The 18,605-nt window shown below is 38.0% G+C and overlaps 1 protein-coding gene across 1 annotated transcript in view; it reads left to right on the top strand.

Annotated features, from left to right (window-relative positions):
- The first annotated feature begins 1,833 nt into the window (after positions 1-1,833).
- The window catches only part of FAM133B (family with sequence similarity 133 member B), a 29,541-nt gene continuing 12,769 nt past the window's right edge, over positions 1,834-18,605 (top strand). The window contains exons 1-8 of the mRNA XM_045565388.1: positions 1,834-1,951; positions 11,711-11,808; positions 13,548-13,626; positions 14,673-14,747; positions 14,887-14,919; positions 15,385-15,444; positions 15,914-16,006; positions 17,895-17,945. Coding sequence (XP_045421344.1) covers positions 1,928-1,951; positions 11,711-11,808; positions 13,548-13,626; positions 14,673-14,747; positions 14,887-14,919; positions 15,385-15,444; positions 15,914-16,006; positions 17,895-17,945 — 513 coding nt within the window. The 5' untranslated portion in view covers positions 1,834-1,927. The remainder of the gene's footprint in view (positions 1,952-11,710; positions 11,809-13,547; positions 13,627-14,672; positions 14,748-14,886; positions 14,920-15,384; positions 15,445-15,913; positions 16,007-17,894; positions 17,946-18,605) is intronic.

Here is an 18,605-nt window from a genome sequence, read left to right as displayed (position 1 = left end):
GCCATTGAGTTGTAATCTTTGTTATTCGGGTTAAAAATCCCTGCCACAGAGAATTATTATTGTTATTGTTATTAGACTGTTCCTATTTACAGCTTTGCCTTTTATCAATGCTGTGTTACTTCCCTGCATAAAAAACTCTGTCCCATTAATGACAACGTGGATGAATCTGGAAGACATTGTGCTAAGTGAAATAAGTCAGACACAGATATGACACGATCTCACTTACGTGTGGAATCTTAAAAAGTTGAACTCATAGAAGTAGACAGTAAAATGATGGTTATCAAAGGCTGGGGTGTGAGGAGGGAGGTAATGGAGAGGTATTGATCAAAGAGTGAAAAGTTTCAGATAGACAGGAAGAGTAAGTTTTGAGATATATTGCACAGCAAAGTAACTATGTTCAATAATGTATTGCATATTTAAAAATAACCAAGTAAATTTCAAATATCTCACCATAAAAAATATTAGGTAAGCAAGGCAATGGATATGTTGACTGGCTTGATTTAATCATTTCACATTGTATACCTATATCAAAACATCACATTGTACCCCATAAATGTATACACTTTTGATTTATCAATTAAAAAATGTTAATTTTCAAAAGTGTTTTAAGTAAAAGCCTGCAGAATAAAATAAAACTTCCCTTGACATTCAAAGTCCTTTGCCTCCAACTCCAATGTAACTTTCCAGCCTTGGCTCCCCTCTACCACGGAAGTTCTATGCTGCTATTCCTTTTACTCAGGATGTTCCCTCTGTTTGGAATGTCCTTCCCTCTTAGCTCCTCCGTGGGAAATCTGCCCAGGGTCACAGTACACCTGAGATGCCACTCCTCAATCCTCCCTCTCCACCACCCGTCCAGCCCCCACCAAAGGCAGTGTGATGTTGTAGGGAAAGCACATGTGTTTATGGTATTTTTGTGTGTGGTTTTTAAAAAATACAACTCTATACAATGCAAAATGAGAAAGACAGGGTGGGAGACAGAGATTGGGAAAGATGATTTTAGAGCATTTTCTTGTGTGTAATGAATGTGAGTCCCATTTTGCTATTTTCCAAGTGTCCAGAAAAGATCCTAATTGATTTTCAATTACTTCCTAACACCGTGCTGAGATGAGCCCAGAGGGGTCACTTTATCCAGGTTTATAAATACTGAATATAATGTGTCCATCTCTGGAGCCCAGCACATCAGCCTTGAAGTTTCAGTACCGTACTGTCAATATTAAGACATGTCATGCAGTAAAGTTGGTCTTGTGTATATTTCTCTCCCTCACGAGTTTATAAACAGGCCCCTTGAAGGGAGGGATTTATTTTAATCATCTTTGTGTCCTGCCTCAGCTCCAGCTTCCAGTTATTCAGTGAAAACTGTACAAAACAGACGTTCACAAAATTAGTGTGAAATGAATGCACAGGTGATGCATGAATGGAGTTGAACTTAAAGGGCGATTTCATTAGCAATGTCTATGACAGCGCTGTCTTTCTCCCCGACCAGCTGACGGCTCTGTGCGAATCCACCGCTCCTGGTCCTCAGTTTATCCCTACCACTTGCGCACACTAAGGGTGGGAATAAGCCTTGTGTCCCCTAGAATGAGTACTTCAACACATCAAGAATAGAAGAAAGCACAACAATGCCAGGGCACACGGAAGCGAGCTGCCTAGGTGAGGCTGTGTACGGAGAAGTGCAGGGTGGGCCGGCCCCTGGGCAGGTGATAAAGCACAGCAATCCCCCCGGCGATCCCTGGGAACCGCGGGTGACGGCCGGCGCCGGCCTCTCCTCCGCGGCGGCAGGGGGCGCTGTGGACTAGCGGGGCCATTGGGTCCGCGCGGCGCCGCTCTCTGGGCGGAGTGGGGAGGCGGCAGACGGACCTGCGGCAGGCCTGCTTCGGCCGCCTCTCCGGCCTCGTCTCCCTCGCGTCTGTTTGCTCAGTCGGGCACCATGGGGAAGCGGGACAATCGGGTGGTGAGTACTCGGCGGGGAAAACAATGGGGCGACGTGGGGCTCGGCGGCAGGAGAGCGGGCCCTTCCTTTCTCCTGGCGCGGCCTGAGGGCCAGCGACGTCCCCGGACCCAGGGCCCGAAGACCCAGCACCCTCCACCAGTCCCAGATGCGCGTGCGCTACGCACGCACTGGCGCTTTCGGGTCCCCAACTGTCTCTCGCGCCCTCCTGGTTCCTCTTCCCCCCTCCCGCCGCTCGCTGTGTTCCCTGGGTCCCTTCCTTCCAGCACCCGGGCCAGCAGTGCCCACTTCTTAGAGACACAAGGGCTCAGGAGAAATCTGTCTACCCTGAAAATAACTCCAAAGTCTGAGGCCCGTGGAGGAGGCGCCGGGACTCACTCCCTGCTCGTGGTCGTCCTCCCCGGGTCTGTTCCCTTCTCCTCTTGCGCACCCAAGTGGAATGGAGGTGCTGAGGCCTCGACGCAGCCCCCGCTTCTGGGGCCCAGCAGGGCGCCCCGTTCTAGCGACAGGTGGGCTCTCGTTTGAGAACCGAGATCACTGCATTTGTCTTCCCGTGTCCAGTGCCCGGTACTGCCTGGCACCTAGTAGACCCTGCGGAGGAATGATGGTGTGAAAATAGGTAGCTTTGGAGTCCGGCACAGACTGGAGTGTCAGTCTTGGTCCCTCGGAAGTTAAGTGACCTAGAGCAAGTTACTTTTCTTCCCTGGGCCTCAGTTTCTTCCTTTATAAGAGGAAGTTCTTATCATCCCACAACCATGCAGAATAGTTGGAACCACAAAAGGCAAGATGCATGAGCAATTGTTTGGCATGAAAATTATTACTCTAGTAAATGAGATTGAAAAGAGAAGGTACTTTTGACAGGTGAAGATGGGAGGAAAGCGTTCCAGATCGCTGGGGGACAGTAGTGGGGGTGATTTGAAAAGCCCAGGTAATGAATCAGATTGTATGGACGGTAACATAAGAGAATAGCAGTAAGATTAGGTTGCAGCCTGACAGTTCCGGTTTTAACCATAGAACTCCAAAATGAGAAAAATGCACTTAAAACTAATATACTACATTTAATGAACTAGCTTTTTTATTCAGCAATTAGTTGAGGGTGTGCACGTGCACAAAAAGCCTTTTATGAAATGACATTTTCCATCTTAAAAATGTAGTTTTGTTATAGTCTTTATAATCGAAAATGTCTTGCAACCACTGTAGTAGTGAATCCTGATTACAAAGTTAAGGAATGTTCTTTTCTCCTGCCTGCCAGTAAGACCATGTGGTTATCTTGATTGTCATAGAGTTGAAATGGTGTTATGCAGGAGCATCCTTAGGTTTGGGGTGTTTAGAGTGTTTGGCCTCTTTTAATGCTCTTGGGCCTTGAATGTTTAGAAATCACCTGATTTGGGGTGCAGTTTTATACCGAGGCCTAAGTTCATTTTACTAGAAAAGAAAGTCTGGGTTTACATATCCCTTTAAAACATTTGAAAAACTTAGCAAGTTAGCTTCATTTACTAGAGCATTGTGATAACCACGCTCTGCTTGCTACTTTTGGTATGCTATCATGGCACAAAGTGTTCTCCTAACATTTTGTTTGCACTTTGAAGATTGTGGAAGATTAAAAGGTAAAAGACACAGTTTGTCTAATTCAGTCTCCTCATTGCATAGAGGAGAGGATGAGACTATTTAAACTGCAACCAAAACTTGGGTTAGCCGACACTCAGTTCTGTACATCATAATTCTTAATTTTTAAAGACTTAATTTTTTTAGAGCAATTTTAGGTTCACAGCAAAATTGAGTGGAAAGTACAGAGGTAACCCATATACCTCCTGCCCTGCACGTGAATAGCCTCCCCATTATCAACATCCCCCACCAGTGTAGTACATTTGTTACAATTGATGAACCTGCATTGACACATCATCACCCCACAGAAGCCATAATTCAGGCTGGGCGTGGTGCCTCACGCCTGTAATCCTAGCACTCTGGGAGGCCAAGGCAGGTGGATTGCTCAAGGTCAGGAGTTTGAGACCAGCCTGAGCAAGAGCGAGACCCCGTCTCTACTAAAAAATAGAAAGAAATTATCTGGCCAACTAAAAATATATATAGAAAAAATTAGCTGGGCATGGTGGCACATGCCTACATGTAGTCCCAGCTACTTGGGAGGCTGAGGCAGTAGGATCGCTTAAGCCCAGGAGTTTGAGGTTGCTGTGAGCTAGGCTGACACCACGGCACTCACTCTAGCCCGGGCAACAAAGCGAGACTCTGTCAAAAAAAAAGCCATAATTTACATTAGAATTCACTTTTGGTGTACATTCTTGGAACAGGTTTTTGTTTTTAATTATGGATATGTAATAGTTGCATATCTTTGTAGGATGCATGTCATGTTTGGATACAGGCATACAATGTGAATTAATCAAATTTGGGTGATTGGGATATCCATCACTTCAAGCATTTATCATTTCTTTGTGTTAGGAACATTCCAATTTCACTCTTTTAGTTATTTTAAAGTGTACCCTACCTTATTGTTGATTATAGTCACTTTATTGTGCTGTCAAATACTGAAATATTGTTCATTCTATCTAATTATATTTTTGCACCCATTAACCATCATTTCCCCCCCAACCCTTCCCAGCTTCTGGTAACCATCAATTGTTTTTAATACATAGCTCCCACATGAGAGTGAGAATATGTGAGATTTATCTTTCTGTGCTTGGCTTATTTCACTTAACATAATGTTCTCCAGTTCCATCCATGTTGTTGCAAGTGGCAGCATTCCACTCTTTTTTGTGGCTGTGTAATATTGCATTGTGTATATGTACCACAATTTTTTCTTTATCCATTCATCCATTGATGGACACTTAACGTTGATTCCAAATCTTGGCTATTGTGAATAGAACTACAGTAAACATGGGAGTGCGGATATCTTTTCTATATACTGATTTCCCTTGATTTGGATATATACCCAGCAGTGGGATTGCTGGGTCATATGGTAGTTCTATTTTCAGTTTTTTGAGTAACCTCCATACTGTTCTCCTTAGCAGGGGTCCCCAACCTATGGTGAGTTGTATAATTATTTCATTATATATTATATTGTAATAAAATAGAAATACAGTGCACAGTATATGTAATGTGCTTAAATCATCCCGAAGCCCCCCTCCCCATCTATGGAAAAATTGTCTTCCGTGAAAACGGTCCCTGGTGCCAAAAGTTGGGGAGTGCTGCTGTAGTGGTTGCACTAATTTACATTCCTACCAACAGTGAAGGAGGGTTCCCCTTTTTCCACTTCCTTGCCAGCCTTTGTTATTGCCTGTCTTTTTTGATAAAAGCCATTTTAACTGGGGTGAGATATCTTATTGTAGTTTTGATTTGCATTTCTCTGATGACTAATGACGTTGAACATTTCTTCATGTATCTGTTGGCCATTTGTATGTCTTTTGAGAAATGTCTGTTCAGATCCTTTGCCTATTATTTAAACAGATTATTTGATTTTTTTCCTTATTGAGTTATTGGAGCTCCTTATTTATATATTCTAGTTATAAGTCCCTTATCAGGTGGGTAGTTTGCAAATATCTTCTCCCATTCTGTGGGTTGTCTCTTCCCTTTGTTGATTGTTTCCTTTGCTGTGCAGAAGCTTTTTAGCTTAATGTGATCCCATTTGTCCAATATTGCTTTGGTTGCCTATGCTTTGGGGGTATTACTGAAGAAATCATTGCACAGACTAATGTCCTAAAGCATTTCCCCAATGTTTTCCTTTAGCAGTTTCATAGTTTCAGGTCTTAGATTTAAGTCTTTAATTCATTTTGATTTGATTTTTGTATATGGTGAGAGATAAGGGTCTAGTTTCATTCTTCTGCATATGGCTGTCCAATTTTCCCAGCACCATTTACTGAAGAGACTGTCTTTTCCCCACTGTATGTTCTTGGTACCTTTGTCAAAGGTAAGTTCACTATAGATGTGTGGATTTATTTCTGGGTTCTCTATTCAGAACAGTTTTTTTTCTTTTTTTTACCTGAACGATTTAATTCCCAGGATTTGTAAAAGGCTTTTAAGTTCATGATAGCCGCCCTTGTGCCTTTTGTTTTCTGGAAGTTTCCTTCTTGTTCTTTTCTGTTACTTTGTACCCTCTAAAATAAATGTATTCTCTAGATAAAAATAGATAATCAAAGTACCAAATGAAATTCAGCACATTGTGTCTTTAGCAGTCTTACTGCATTGCTCTTTTCGTGCCTGCCCACATATTTATCCCCTTGAGCTCAGTTTGCCATCCTGAGTTTCAAAAACAAAATCATTTTCTGTTACCCAAACTCACGCAGCAATTTAGAGCCACAGACAATTCTAGTTATTTATGAATATGAATGTTTGATTTATAAGGTCATGGTATTTAAAATGATTAAGTCATAGTGAGATGTTTCAAGAAATTGCACAGTTTCTGTATTTTAACTAAATTTTAACCACACAGCTAATGTTAGGAGCATTATTTTTCACACTGATGCATAAGTGAAAAGGCTTTTACCTTTGTAAAATAGTTACTTTTTTTGTTTTTGAAGTATTTCTGTTTTGCATTGTAAAAAAAAAAAAGTATTGTTGCTTAATGATTAAGAAGACTTACAGGTATAATCCTAGCACTCTGGGAGGCCAAGGCAGGAGGATGGCTTGAGCTCAAGAGTTGGACACCAGCCTGAGCAAGAGCGAGACCCCTGTCTCTACAAAAAAATAGAAAAATTAGCCAGGTGTGGTGTGGTGCATGCCGTAGTCCCAGTTACTCACGAGGCTGAGGCAGGAGGATCACTTGAGCCTAGGAGTTTGAAGTTTTAGTGAGCTATGATGACGCCACTGCACTCTAGCCAGGGCAACAGAGCAAGACTCCGTCTCCAAAAAAAAAAAAGCAGACCATCAAGTGTTGTGCGTGGAGCCTAGTACATAAGATAAGATGCACTTAATAAATATTACTGTTATAATTGAAATAAATCATGGCGATATTTGGAGTATACTTAAGCAGATTGAGGATAGTGTTTATGATTAAAAGCTTAAAAGTAAGCCTTATTACTTTAGTGGTAGCTCATGTAATTGTGCCATAAATTGACCATAATTAGTGCTAGCTGTTTATATGAGTACTTTATTATTTTTCCTTTGAAAAGTAAACATAAATAGGTGGGTATGTTCTTTGGGAAAGCAGTTTGACGGTAGACATTAAGACACAAAAACATTAGTGTACTGTTAAGATAGATGAAAATTTGAAGACTGTATAACATGGTAAATGTTATGATTTTTTTTGAAAAATTAGAATGGGCTGGGCAGAGAGGCTCATGCTGATAATCCCAGCACTTCAGGAGGTGGAGGCAAGAGAATGGCTTGAGCCCAAGAGTTAAGGCTGCAGTGAGCTATGATCCTGCCACTGCACTCCAGTCTGGGTGATAGAGTGAGACCCTGTCTCTAAAAAAAAAAAAAATTAGAATGAAAAATTGCCACTGTTATATTTGTGAATTTTTACATAAGGACAATTCAGCTCTCCGAATTGATGTAGCAGTACTGGGATTGAATTTTTTTCATTTTGTTTACCTTTTTCATTAATGTAATGTTTGTGCATATATTTTTGTTGTTGTTTTCTCTTACAAATGGTAATGTTATTTAAAAATTTTTCTCCAGTGTATGAATGATGAATGTGGATGTCTCCCTTCATATTTTGGTACACATGCATCCAGATTTTTAAATTTTTATCATTATTTATTAAAATGTTTCTTTTATTTTTTGGCAACTTGCCTTTGCTTTTTACTTGGGAAAGAAAGATCTACCTCATTCATTTTAGTGGCTACTTAGTATTTCATTTGGGGGGTTATGACTTAAATATATTGAATGAATCCCAATTTGATGGCTATTTGGATGTTTTCAGTTTTTGCTATTTTAGTAATTTAGTCCTGAACATCCTTGTGTATATTTGCGCTCTTTGGAAATAATTTTTACAAATTTAAACTTTTAAACTACCATTAGATACTACTAAAATTATGATATGATTCCAAGGAAATCAGAAGGTAATAGATATTTTTCTTAAAGAACAAAAAAAACCTGAGACCAGTTAAATTTAACAGTTTATTTGAGCAAGAAAAAGGTTTTAGAACGAGCGGAAGATGATTCAGAATCCCCACCTACCCACCTGCCCATTTACAAAGTGATGAGCTGCATTTATAACAGGAAAAACAGGAAATGATGTACAGAGATTACCTGATTGGTGCAGTTTCATGTTGGCCTGATGTGTGGGCATCATTTGGCAGCCTTCAGCTTGGAATTGGCTGAGGGTTCGGCTACTATGATTGGCTGAGACTCAGTTGCTTGGTTAAGAGGGTATACACTTAGGTTACAACTCACCATATCAAGCTACAATTCAGTTCACTATGTATGGAGGCTGCTTTGAGCCAAACAATTCAGTTTACAGTTTAACAATATGAATAATGCTCCTATTTTACAATGGTGAACTTAGCTTGTATGTTGTACTTACTTCCAATTTTTAGGATTGTCGGTATTGTTAGTTGGGTTAACAGTTCCTCTATTTCTGCTTTCATTGTTTGTCATACTTCCACACCACCTGATTGAAATGCTCAGCAAAGATGGTTGAATGAAATATTTGAAGGCATAACAGTTTACAAAAAAATAGAACTATCTGCCTCTATCTTTAACATTGTATTGGATGGGCACATCTTGCCCTTGTTTTGTAAACATCCATGACATTAAGAGCTCTAGCATTTGTTCCTGCTTGTAGAAAATTATATCAAAGGTTTGTCTTTTTCATTTCAAGTAATTATATTAGGCTGTGTGCATTGAATGGAAATAGTTCTGAGTATGTGTTATTTATGCTGGTTTTATATTGTTTGCTCTGCCAGAGAAATCTTGAAGTATATAACATTTATTTGTTATGAAGTTGGGAAATGTTGGTCATTTTTACAGATTTTGTTAAATAAAATGCAACAAATACATTGTTTCCTTTTACTTCTTTTAGAATGTTACATATTAGGTGTAAGGCCTTAAAATAGACCTTGATAGTAGTCATTTTCAATCAAAATTCTTTTTGTTTAAAAAGTAGAGGAGTTTTATACATGCTTGTTGTCTTGAATTAAATTTGGGAAAACTGAATATGAGGATCAAGAGGTTGAGACTCTGGCCAGGCACGGTGTCTCATGCCTATAATCCTAGCACTCTGGGAGGCCGAGGCTGGAGGATCACTTGAGGTCAGGAGTTTGAGACCAGCCTGAGCAAGAGCAAGACCCCGTCTCTACTAAAAATAGAAAGAAATGATCTGGACAGCTAAAAATATATATAGAAAAAAATTAGCCCGGCATGGTGGCACATGCCTGTAGTCCCAGCTACTCGGGAGGCTGAGGCAGAAGGATCGCTTAAGCCCAGGAGTTTGAGGTTGCTGTGAGCTAGGCTGACGCCACGGCACTCTAGCCTGGGCAACAGAGTGAGACTCTGTCTCAAAAAAAAAAAAAAAAAAGAGGTTGAGACTCAATTAAAGGCCAGATTTTTACATCTGTAGCAAAGAGAATTTTAAGAAAACAGCACATGGGCCAGGCATGATGGCTCACACCTGTAATCCCAGCACTTTGGGAGGCCAATTGGGAGGGTGGCTTGAGACCATGAGTTCAAGACCAGCCTAGGCAACATAGTGAGACTGTGTCTGTACAAGAAATGAAAAAATAAAAATTAGCTGGGCATCATGGTGCATACGTTGTCGTCCCATGCTACTCTGAAGGGTAAGGCAGATTGCTTGATCCCAGGAATTCAAGGTTGCACTGAGATATGATTGTGCCACTGCACTCCAGCCTGGGCAGCAAAGCGAGACCCTGTCTCTAAAAAAAAATCTCTTTGCTAAACACTAGAATTAACAAAGACGACTTTTTATTTTATCTCAGTATGTTTTTGAAAAAATCTTTAAAATGTGTTTTTCTGCTATAGTAACTTTAGATACAGAACGTAATTTAATTTTTCATAGTTTTTTTATTGAGCTAAAATATACATAACAAAATTTACCATTTTAACCATTTGTAAGTATATAGTTCAGTGGCACGAAGTATATTCATAGTGTTGTGCAACCATCACCATTGTCCATTTAAGTCATCCCAAACAAGAGCCTCTGTACCCATTAAACAGTAAATCTCAATTTCCACTTCTCCCCAGTCCCTCGTAACCTCTATTCTAATTTCTCTCTCTATCTATGAATTTGCTTTTACTAGGTACCTTATTATGTAGGTGGAATCACGTATTTGTCCTCTTGTGTTTGGCTTATTTCATTTAGCATGTTTTCAGGGTTCTTCCAGGTTGTATATAAGAATTTCATTCTTTTTTAAGGCTGAATAACATTCCATTGTATATATGTATACCACATTTTGTTTATCTATTCATCTGTAAATGGACATTCGCATTAGTTCCACCTTTTGGCTGTTGTGAATAATGCTGCTGTGAACATTTGTATACAAGTATCTGTTTGGATTCCTGTTTGCAGTTCTTGCTGGATCATGTAGTAATTCTATGTTTAACTTTTTGAACAGGTGTTTTCCATAGCAGCACACCATTTTACATTCCCACCAGCAATGTGCAAGCGTTCTAATTTCTCCATATCCTCACCAACCCCTGTGATTTGGGGGTTTTTTTATAATAGCCATCCTAATGAGTGTGAGATGGCATCTCTTTGTGATTTTGGTTTGTATTTCCCTAATGACTAGTGATGTTAAACATTTTTTCATGTGCTTATTGGCCATTTACTATGTACCTTCTTTGGAGAAATGTCTGTTCAAGTCCTTTGCCCATTTTTGAGTTCGGTTATTTCGGGTTTTTTTGTTGTTGAGTTGTAGAGCTTTTTATACGTTCTGGATATTAATCTCTTATCAGATAAATGATTTGCAAATATTTTCCCATTCTGTGAATTGTTTTTTCACTCTTTTGATAGTGTCCTTTGATGTATAAACCTTTTTAATTTTGATAAAATTCTATTTTTTCTTGCCTGGGTATAATTTTTTTATTTTTTTAAATTTTTTTTTTTTTTTTTTTTAAAGGCAGGGACTCACTCTTTCACCCAGGCTGGAGTACACTGGTGTGGTCTAGCTCACTGTAACCTTGAATTCCAGGGTTCAAGCAATCCTCCTGCCTCAGCCTCACAAGTAGCTAGACTATAGATGCACACCACCATGTCTGGCTAATTTTTAAATGTTTTTGTAAAGACAGGATCTCACTATGTTGCCCAGGCTAGTGTTGAATTTCTAGGCTCAAGCAATCCTCCTACCTTGGCCTCCTGAAGTACTGGGATTACAGCATAAGCCACCATGCCCAGCCTAATTCACATTTTTGATGTTAATAATTTGTGAATAAAATTGCCATCAGTATGGCAGAGTATTTCCTGGGATAGAAGATGTAGTGGAATGAGCAATGAATTTAGAACTAGATCTTCTTTTAACTTTTTTGAAATTGAGTTATTTGCCAGTGAACATAGTGTTATCACCATTACAGGGTTATTGTGCTTTAGGACAAAGTACTATAAAGCTATCAATAGGTAAGAGGTATCATTATTATTTCATCAAATCTCTGGAAAAAAACATATTTTCTGTGAAATAGTGATATTTCTTATCTCCCAAATTTTCAAGGATTAGTGGAGGGTTAAATTTATTTTTTGTAATGAAAAGTTGGTTAGTCAAATTATTCATGCATTTATAACAAAGATTACTTGGAAAGTAAGTGAGCTTTTGCATTTTTAATGGTTACTTTAATGGAATTAATTTTTGTTCTTTCTTCAAGGCCTATATGAACCCAATAGCAATGGCCAGATCAAGGGGTCCAATCCAGTCTTCAGGGCCAACGATCCAGGATTATCTGAATCGACCAAGGCCTACCTGGTATTTGTGAAACAGTTTACCTATTTATAAGCTTTTTATAAACTTTTTAAAGTTTATTCTTAAAACTTTTATTGATTGCCAAGCAATTGCCAGATAACTTGTAATATTTGATATGTGCTTTCTTTTGAATATACCAAACACATATAGAACTATAAAACAAACAGTTGAGAACCCACCAACCAATGTAGCTAAAGCACTGCCACATAACTTTTTCATACCAGTCTCTTCTCTATCCCCTAAAAGACCTTAACCTTGCAGTGTTCTAAGCTATTTAAAATGATGGGTTTGAATAATCTTGCCTTTCATTGAGGTGTAACCAGGTGTTAGGAAGAATAATGTTCAGCTTTGTTTCTAGTTTTACCTCCTGGATTTTCGATGAATTAGAAAAACTCATTGAGTGGCTCTGGTTCCTTATAAATAAATCATCATAACATGGGCCTTACTATTTTTTAGTATGTCTTCCTTATTATTAATACCATACTCCTAAAGCAACATATGACAGGCTTCAGAGCTGCTAGCTTCAGAATCCTAAGTGCACCTGAAAGCTGGGCAGCTGTGGTTAAAAGATGTGCTTATATACAATAGGGACTCCTTCCTTTGAGCTGAGTAGGAAGTAAGCCTTGTCCACTGGTGCGCATGAGCGCTGTTGTTAACCATTGCAGCATACCAGAAAATAAAATACTCCAAACAAAGTATATTTTATCTTTAAAATGGGGAGAGGGAATGAACTTTAAAGGAAAATGCCCAAGCAAGTATATTACATGTATGTCAGATGTCTTCAAGACAGCCCTCAGGTTGGATTATTCATAGAAGGACTCATAGGCATCTCAGCAGATAGTCATAATCATGGTAAGATTTATTACAGTGAAAGGATACCAAGCACGATCAGCAAAGGGGAAAGGCACATGGAGGAAAGTCCAGGGGAGACCAGGCTCAGGCTTCAAAGGGTCCTCTCCTAGTGGAATCACATAAGATGTACTTAATTCCCTCACCTAGGAGTAATGATAACACATGTGAGATACTGCCAACCAATGGAAGCTCATTAGAGACTTAGTGCCCAGGGGTTTTATTGAGGGCTGATCAGCCTCTGTTTGTCATGTACCCAAATTCCAGGTTCCCAGAAGGAAAGCAGGTTTTTAGCCTAAACTACATTATTTGTACAGTTTAGGCACAGTGAGCTGCTCTGATCAGGGAGTGGTAAGAAACCTCCAAAATCCAAGTTCCCAGATGCCCATCTAGGGCCTATCTTGTGAGTAGGCCTTTCTGAGAATAAGCAGTCAGGTGTGCTATATCAGCTCGTCTCTGCACATGTCGGGTTCATTATAAAATGAGTGATTAAGTAATGGAATATAATAGTTCTGTCAGATAGACCTTAGTTCACTCTTAACACTGAAACTACCAGCTTAATGACCTAAAATGGGGGTACATACTATCTTTTCTCACAGGGTTGTTGTGAGGATTAAATGGAAATTTATTTAAAATGGTGCCTGTTGTAAGCTCTCAGATGTTTGGTGTATTAGCTGTTATAATCCATGTTTAGAAGAGTGATTAGTGTTGTTTAATAGGCTTTATTATGAAATTTATTTACATGGATACGAACAAAGAAATTTGAAATGTATCAACATTGGAATGGAGATCTATGAGAATGTTAAAGTTTATGAAAATTTTTTTGCCTTATTTGTAAGCATGCATCTAATTTGAATTACTTGAAACTTTATTTGTATATTCTGCTTTTTAAGGGAAGAAGTGAAAGAGCAACTAGAGAAGAAAAAGAAAGGTTCCAAGGCTTTGGCTGAATTTGAAGAAAAAATGAATGAGGTTTGTAAAAACTACCTTTTTAAAAGCTAGACTAATCTTTTTTCTTATAATAAAAATGAAATCATCTTATGTTCCATTTTTTAGTAAACCAAGAGTTTGGTTAAGGGAGCTCTGTATTTTAGAAGCATTATTGTTATATTGAATACAAGTTTGTATGTAAATGTATGCTTTCTTTAAAAAATAGAGAATAACCGTCTTACAATTTAAATCATTTAAATTATTTTAAGTTCTTACCCTGTGCTCCCCACTTACCCTGGGATTTCCATAGTGATGTTTGCTTCTTTTTATTTTCAATACTTGCTATTACTAGTTTGTTAGATACAACTCAGGCCAGGTGCAGTGGCTCACGCCTATAATCCTAGCACTCTGAGAGGCAGAGGAAGGAGGATCACTTGAGTTCAGGAGTTTGAGACCAGCCTGAGCAAGAGCAAGACCCCCATCTCTACTAAAAATAGAAAAATGAGCTGGGCATCATGGTACGCACCTGTATTCCCAGCTAGTCAGGAGGCTGAAGCAAGAGGATCACTTGAGCCCAGGAGTCTGAGGTTGCAGTGAGCTACACAGTGTGAAGTATGGGGGAACAAGCTTGGAGCTCCTTTTCTATACCCTCTCCAGGGCTGCCAGCTTCGCAGCACCAAGAAGTGTGTACCAACCCGGAACCTCTGATGTTTGTTTTGATTACAAACATATATATGGTATTTCAACCACAATGTAGACTAATTGAACTTTCACTGGCTGGGAAGAGAATCTAGCCATCTTTGTTGAAAAGAAAAAAGGTCTTAGCCTCAGGAATAATCCCTACTCCTCCTCTCAGTATACAGTGGAGAACTTCCAACCTTTAATATACTCTTTGAAGAGAGCCTTTAGAGGCTCTTTTGGTGATAGGGTCAAGGATTAGCATGTGGATATCTTTTGACTGTAATTAAAAGCTGAGATAGATGAGAGGAATTAAACGATAGTGGGAAGGAAGCCGTGGTTATTTCTCTATACTAGGTGTACTAGAAGGGGATAGATAGCCTCTGATGGTGTTTATAACCTTTTTGCAGAACTGGAAGAAAGAACTAGAAAAACACAGAGAGAAATTGTTAAGTGGAAGTGAGAGTTCATCTAAAAAAAGACAGGTAATACCATTTTTAGTTTATTGCTATTCTTAATCTCATAGTTGGATTTTTATAATAATGCTGTATACTACTATTAAGAGATACATTTGAAAACTCACATCAGCTTGTTTAGACTTACATTTTATTTGTTTCAATTTAGAGAAAGAAAAAAGAAAAGAAGAAATCTGGTAGGGTGAGCAAAAGTTTTCCATTTTTCTAAATGTTATAATTAAAAGCCTACAAAAAGTAAGAGCAATTAATTTATTTAACCTGTACACTTAAGATAACTTAAAACTCTAGATGAGTCAAGGAACCTGAAGGTCCTTTGGTTGTGATGGGTGGTTTTGTTCCATCGGTGATAAGAAAGTGTCACCCTCCTTCTAACCTAGTAACTTTTCTGTTGCTATTTAAAGAGGAAGATTGATGACTATTATTAGATAGTCATATAAGATATGATGACAGCACCACATATGCTGTCACTTTGTAGAGCTTTTATGGGGGGGGCAAGTGTGACATTTTACATTTTAATGTTTATGTCCTATGAATATGGCGTCTGTTTTTCAGACAGTAGGTTAATTTTACTAAGTATTTAAGAGACTTAGTAAAAGAAAAAAATTCCTGCATCTCACAAGCTTTAATTGTTTTGTGCTTGGTCAAGTATTCATCTTCTTCATCAAGCTCTGATTCTTCCAGCAGTTCTGAAGATTCTGAAGATGAGGTAAGGTTTGCTTATAATGGTTTGTGAAGTAATATATCTAATTTCCTTCATGTCAAAAGGAAACCCATTGTGAACTATCTGTTAGAAATGTTGACTTTGAGGTTTTGATTAATTATTCATAACTTAGAGCACTGACATGAATAACTAGATATTTAAATATTGGGATGTGGTATATTTAAATTTTTAAATTTGTTCATTTAAAAATATCAGGAGAAAAAACAGGTTTGAAAATCTAAAATGTTATTTGACTAGATGCTAGGGATTGCATGTGATTCAAATCATTTGACTTTTTTTTATAAAATAAGAAAGTGGTATGTTACAGTTTACATATTAATTATTAAGGAAAACATATTTGCAAGGTGGTCCTTTCATTCAGTTTTGTTCATTGATAAAATTTTGATATTAATAAAATGCACAAATTATATTTTTGAAGCAGAAAGCCAATTGTTTCTAAAAATGTTTTATGTAGGATAAGAAACAAGGAAAACGGAGAAAGAAAAAGAAGAACCGTTCACATAAATCTTCTGAAAGCTCCATGTCGGAAACTGAATCAGACAGTAAGGTAAAATGATTTAAACTATTAACATTTTGGATAGCAAAGACATTTAAGTTTTTTTAGTTCTTCCTGTCTTAAGTTGTTCTCAATTTAGAAATGAGATGCAGTCTTATTTTTGTAATTTGATGTTCTGTGCCACTTAATTGATGTGCTTAATAATACTTTGCATGTGATATTTGGTAATTCTCCAGGACTTTCATATGTATGTTTCCATGTCTCCACATGTTCATGACAACTTCCATTATTTTCCCCATTTTCGTAAAGAAGTTATAGTTCAGAGAAAAAATATTATGCTTAAGCTAGTATTAGATTTGGAGGTGTAATTTATATCTTGTAAATGTCTAGTCCAGTGTCCTTTCTATTGTACTGTACCTAAATTAGTTCTGTACTAACCAGAATTGTCAGACACATTTGGCTCTCAAACTTCGGTGATCATAAAAAAAGGCATGCAGTTCTTGATAAAAAATTTGATTTCTGGGCCTTGCCTCCGGAGTCTGTTCAGGCTTAGAAGTCTACATTTTCAACAGATGCCCCATGTGATTCTGATACATGGGTGTCTGTGGACCACAATTTGACAAACATTGTACTAGAGTCTCAGGAAACCAAAGCAACTGTCTGGATTTTATAGCAGATATCTACTGGCCCCGTTGCGGTATCTTCTGGCAAAATATTTGGTGTCTAGAAAGTACTCAGTAAATGTTGGTTTCCGTTTGTTTTTTAAAGCAGAAGAGCCAATCTCATAATAATGATAGCTAACATTTATTGATTGCCTACTATGTGTTAGGCACTATTCTAAGCACTTGATGTGTTAAATCGTTTAACCTCAAAAACCCTAGAAAGTAGTTATTTGTTAATCCATAAGGAAACTGAGGCTTGGGGAGGTTAATAGCTAGAACTAAGGGATTCAAAAGCAGAAATTGCCGCCTCCCCACCTGATGCGGAGAGTAGGGAAATGAGATTGGTAGATGTCTGAGAACTCCAGTGCATATGACCATCACAGGCAAAGATAGGCAATGGCACAAAGTCCTATTTTAAGATAAACCATGACAGTATTACAGGTATCTGTCAACGGAAAAGAAGCCAAATTCTGTAAAATAAAGAGATTTACTCTGAGCCAAATTTGAGGATCATGACCCGGAGCCACGCCCAAGAGGCCTTGAGCAAGTGGACTCGCTGGGGCTGGGTTACAGTTTGATTTTATGCATTTCAGGGAGACAGGGGTTACAGGTAAAGTCATAACTCAGTATTTGGGAGGCATACATTGGTTTGGCCCAAAAAGATGGGCCATCTCAAAGGTGGGGGGGGCTTACATGTTATAGGTGGGTTTAAAGATTCTTTGGCTTATAATTGGTTAAAGACATGAAGCTTTGTCTAAAGGCTTGGAATGTTTTAACATAGTTGCTGTTTATCAGAGATAAGCCGCCAGACATATATTTGTTGTGTAAATTGAGGACCTGTAGGTTTGTCTTGCATACCCTTAGGCCTGTTAATGGTTACAAAGGATGTCCCCAAGAAGGGAGGGGGACATGATAAGGCATGACTGACCTCCTTCCTCCTGGCAGGCAATTTAGTTTTAGGATATTCCTTTGGCCACAAGGGGGTCCATTTAGTCAGCTGGTGGGAGGGTAAGCCTTAAAATTTTATTTTTGTTCACATATCTATCATTTTAGGACTCCATAAATTTGATATACAGCCAGATAAATGAAGATGCTTGTTTGCTTACAAGGGAATATATATGTAGCGTACATTTCTCTTACATTTTCAGAATAATATGCTGGGGTTGGAGTAACCTTTTTTAAGTTATAGAACAGATCACTTTTTTGGTATTTTTGTTTTTGTTCTATAATGCTGTAATCTTTACATTTAAAATTTGTGTATATATATGTTTGTTTAGGATAGTTTAAAAAAGAAAAAGAAGTCAAAGGATGCAACTGAGAAAGAAAAGGTAACCATACTTTTACATTGTCTATCATATAATACTTAATTGACTTAAAGAAATTAACAATAATGTGTATCCTTTTAAGAGACTTATTTCTTTTGCTTTTATGGATTGCATGTTGATTTAAGGACATTTTTAATTGGGATTCATTATTGAAAGTAAAAGATCAGAAGAGTATTCTGTGGAGAGTTTGAATTTGTGTAGACTAATGGATTCTCTCAAATTAAAAATACAAAATAATGGAGATTGTATTTTTCCTTTGTTTTCCCACGTCATTTTAAAGAAGGCCCTTTTAATTAAAGAACATAGACTTCTGTTTCTAATTGAGTATGCTATAGGTAAATGTTAAAAAATCTTTTTACTATTGTAAGTAGATGTTTTATCTTCACTTATGACTTCTCTGTATTTAATGCAGAATTTAACCCTACCTCCATTTCTGGTTTACATTTTAAATTATATTTTCTGGTTAGTAAAAATAAACACCTAAAGAAAGCAATTACTCGTGAAAGAAAACTACAAACCAGTGTTATTATATTTTACTCAGTCTTTTTTAAATCATTATATAATTTTTTAAAAATTGAAGTGAAATTCACGTAATATCCTATTGACCACTTTAAAACTATAGTTCGGTGGTAGTTAGTGCTATTTACAGTGTTATGCAACCAC

Source organism: Lemur catta, chromosome 11 (assembly GCF_020740605.2).
Source record: "Lemur catta isolate mLemCat1 chromosome 11, mLemCat1.pri, whole genome shotgun sequence".
Taxonomy (NCBI): Eukaryota; Metazoa; Chordata; class Mammalia; order Primates; family Lemuridae; genus Lemur; species Lemur catta.
This window is presented reverse-complemented; position numbering and strand designations above follow the sequence as displayed.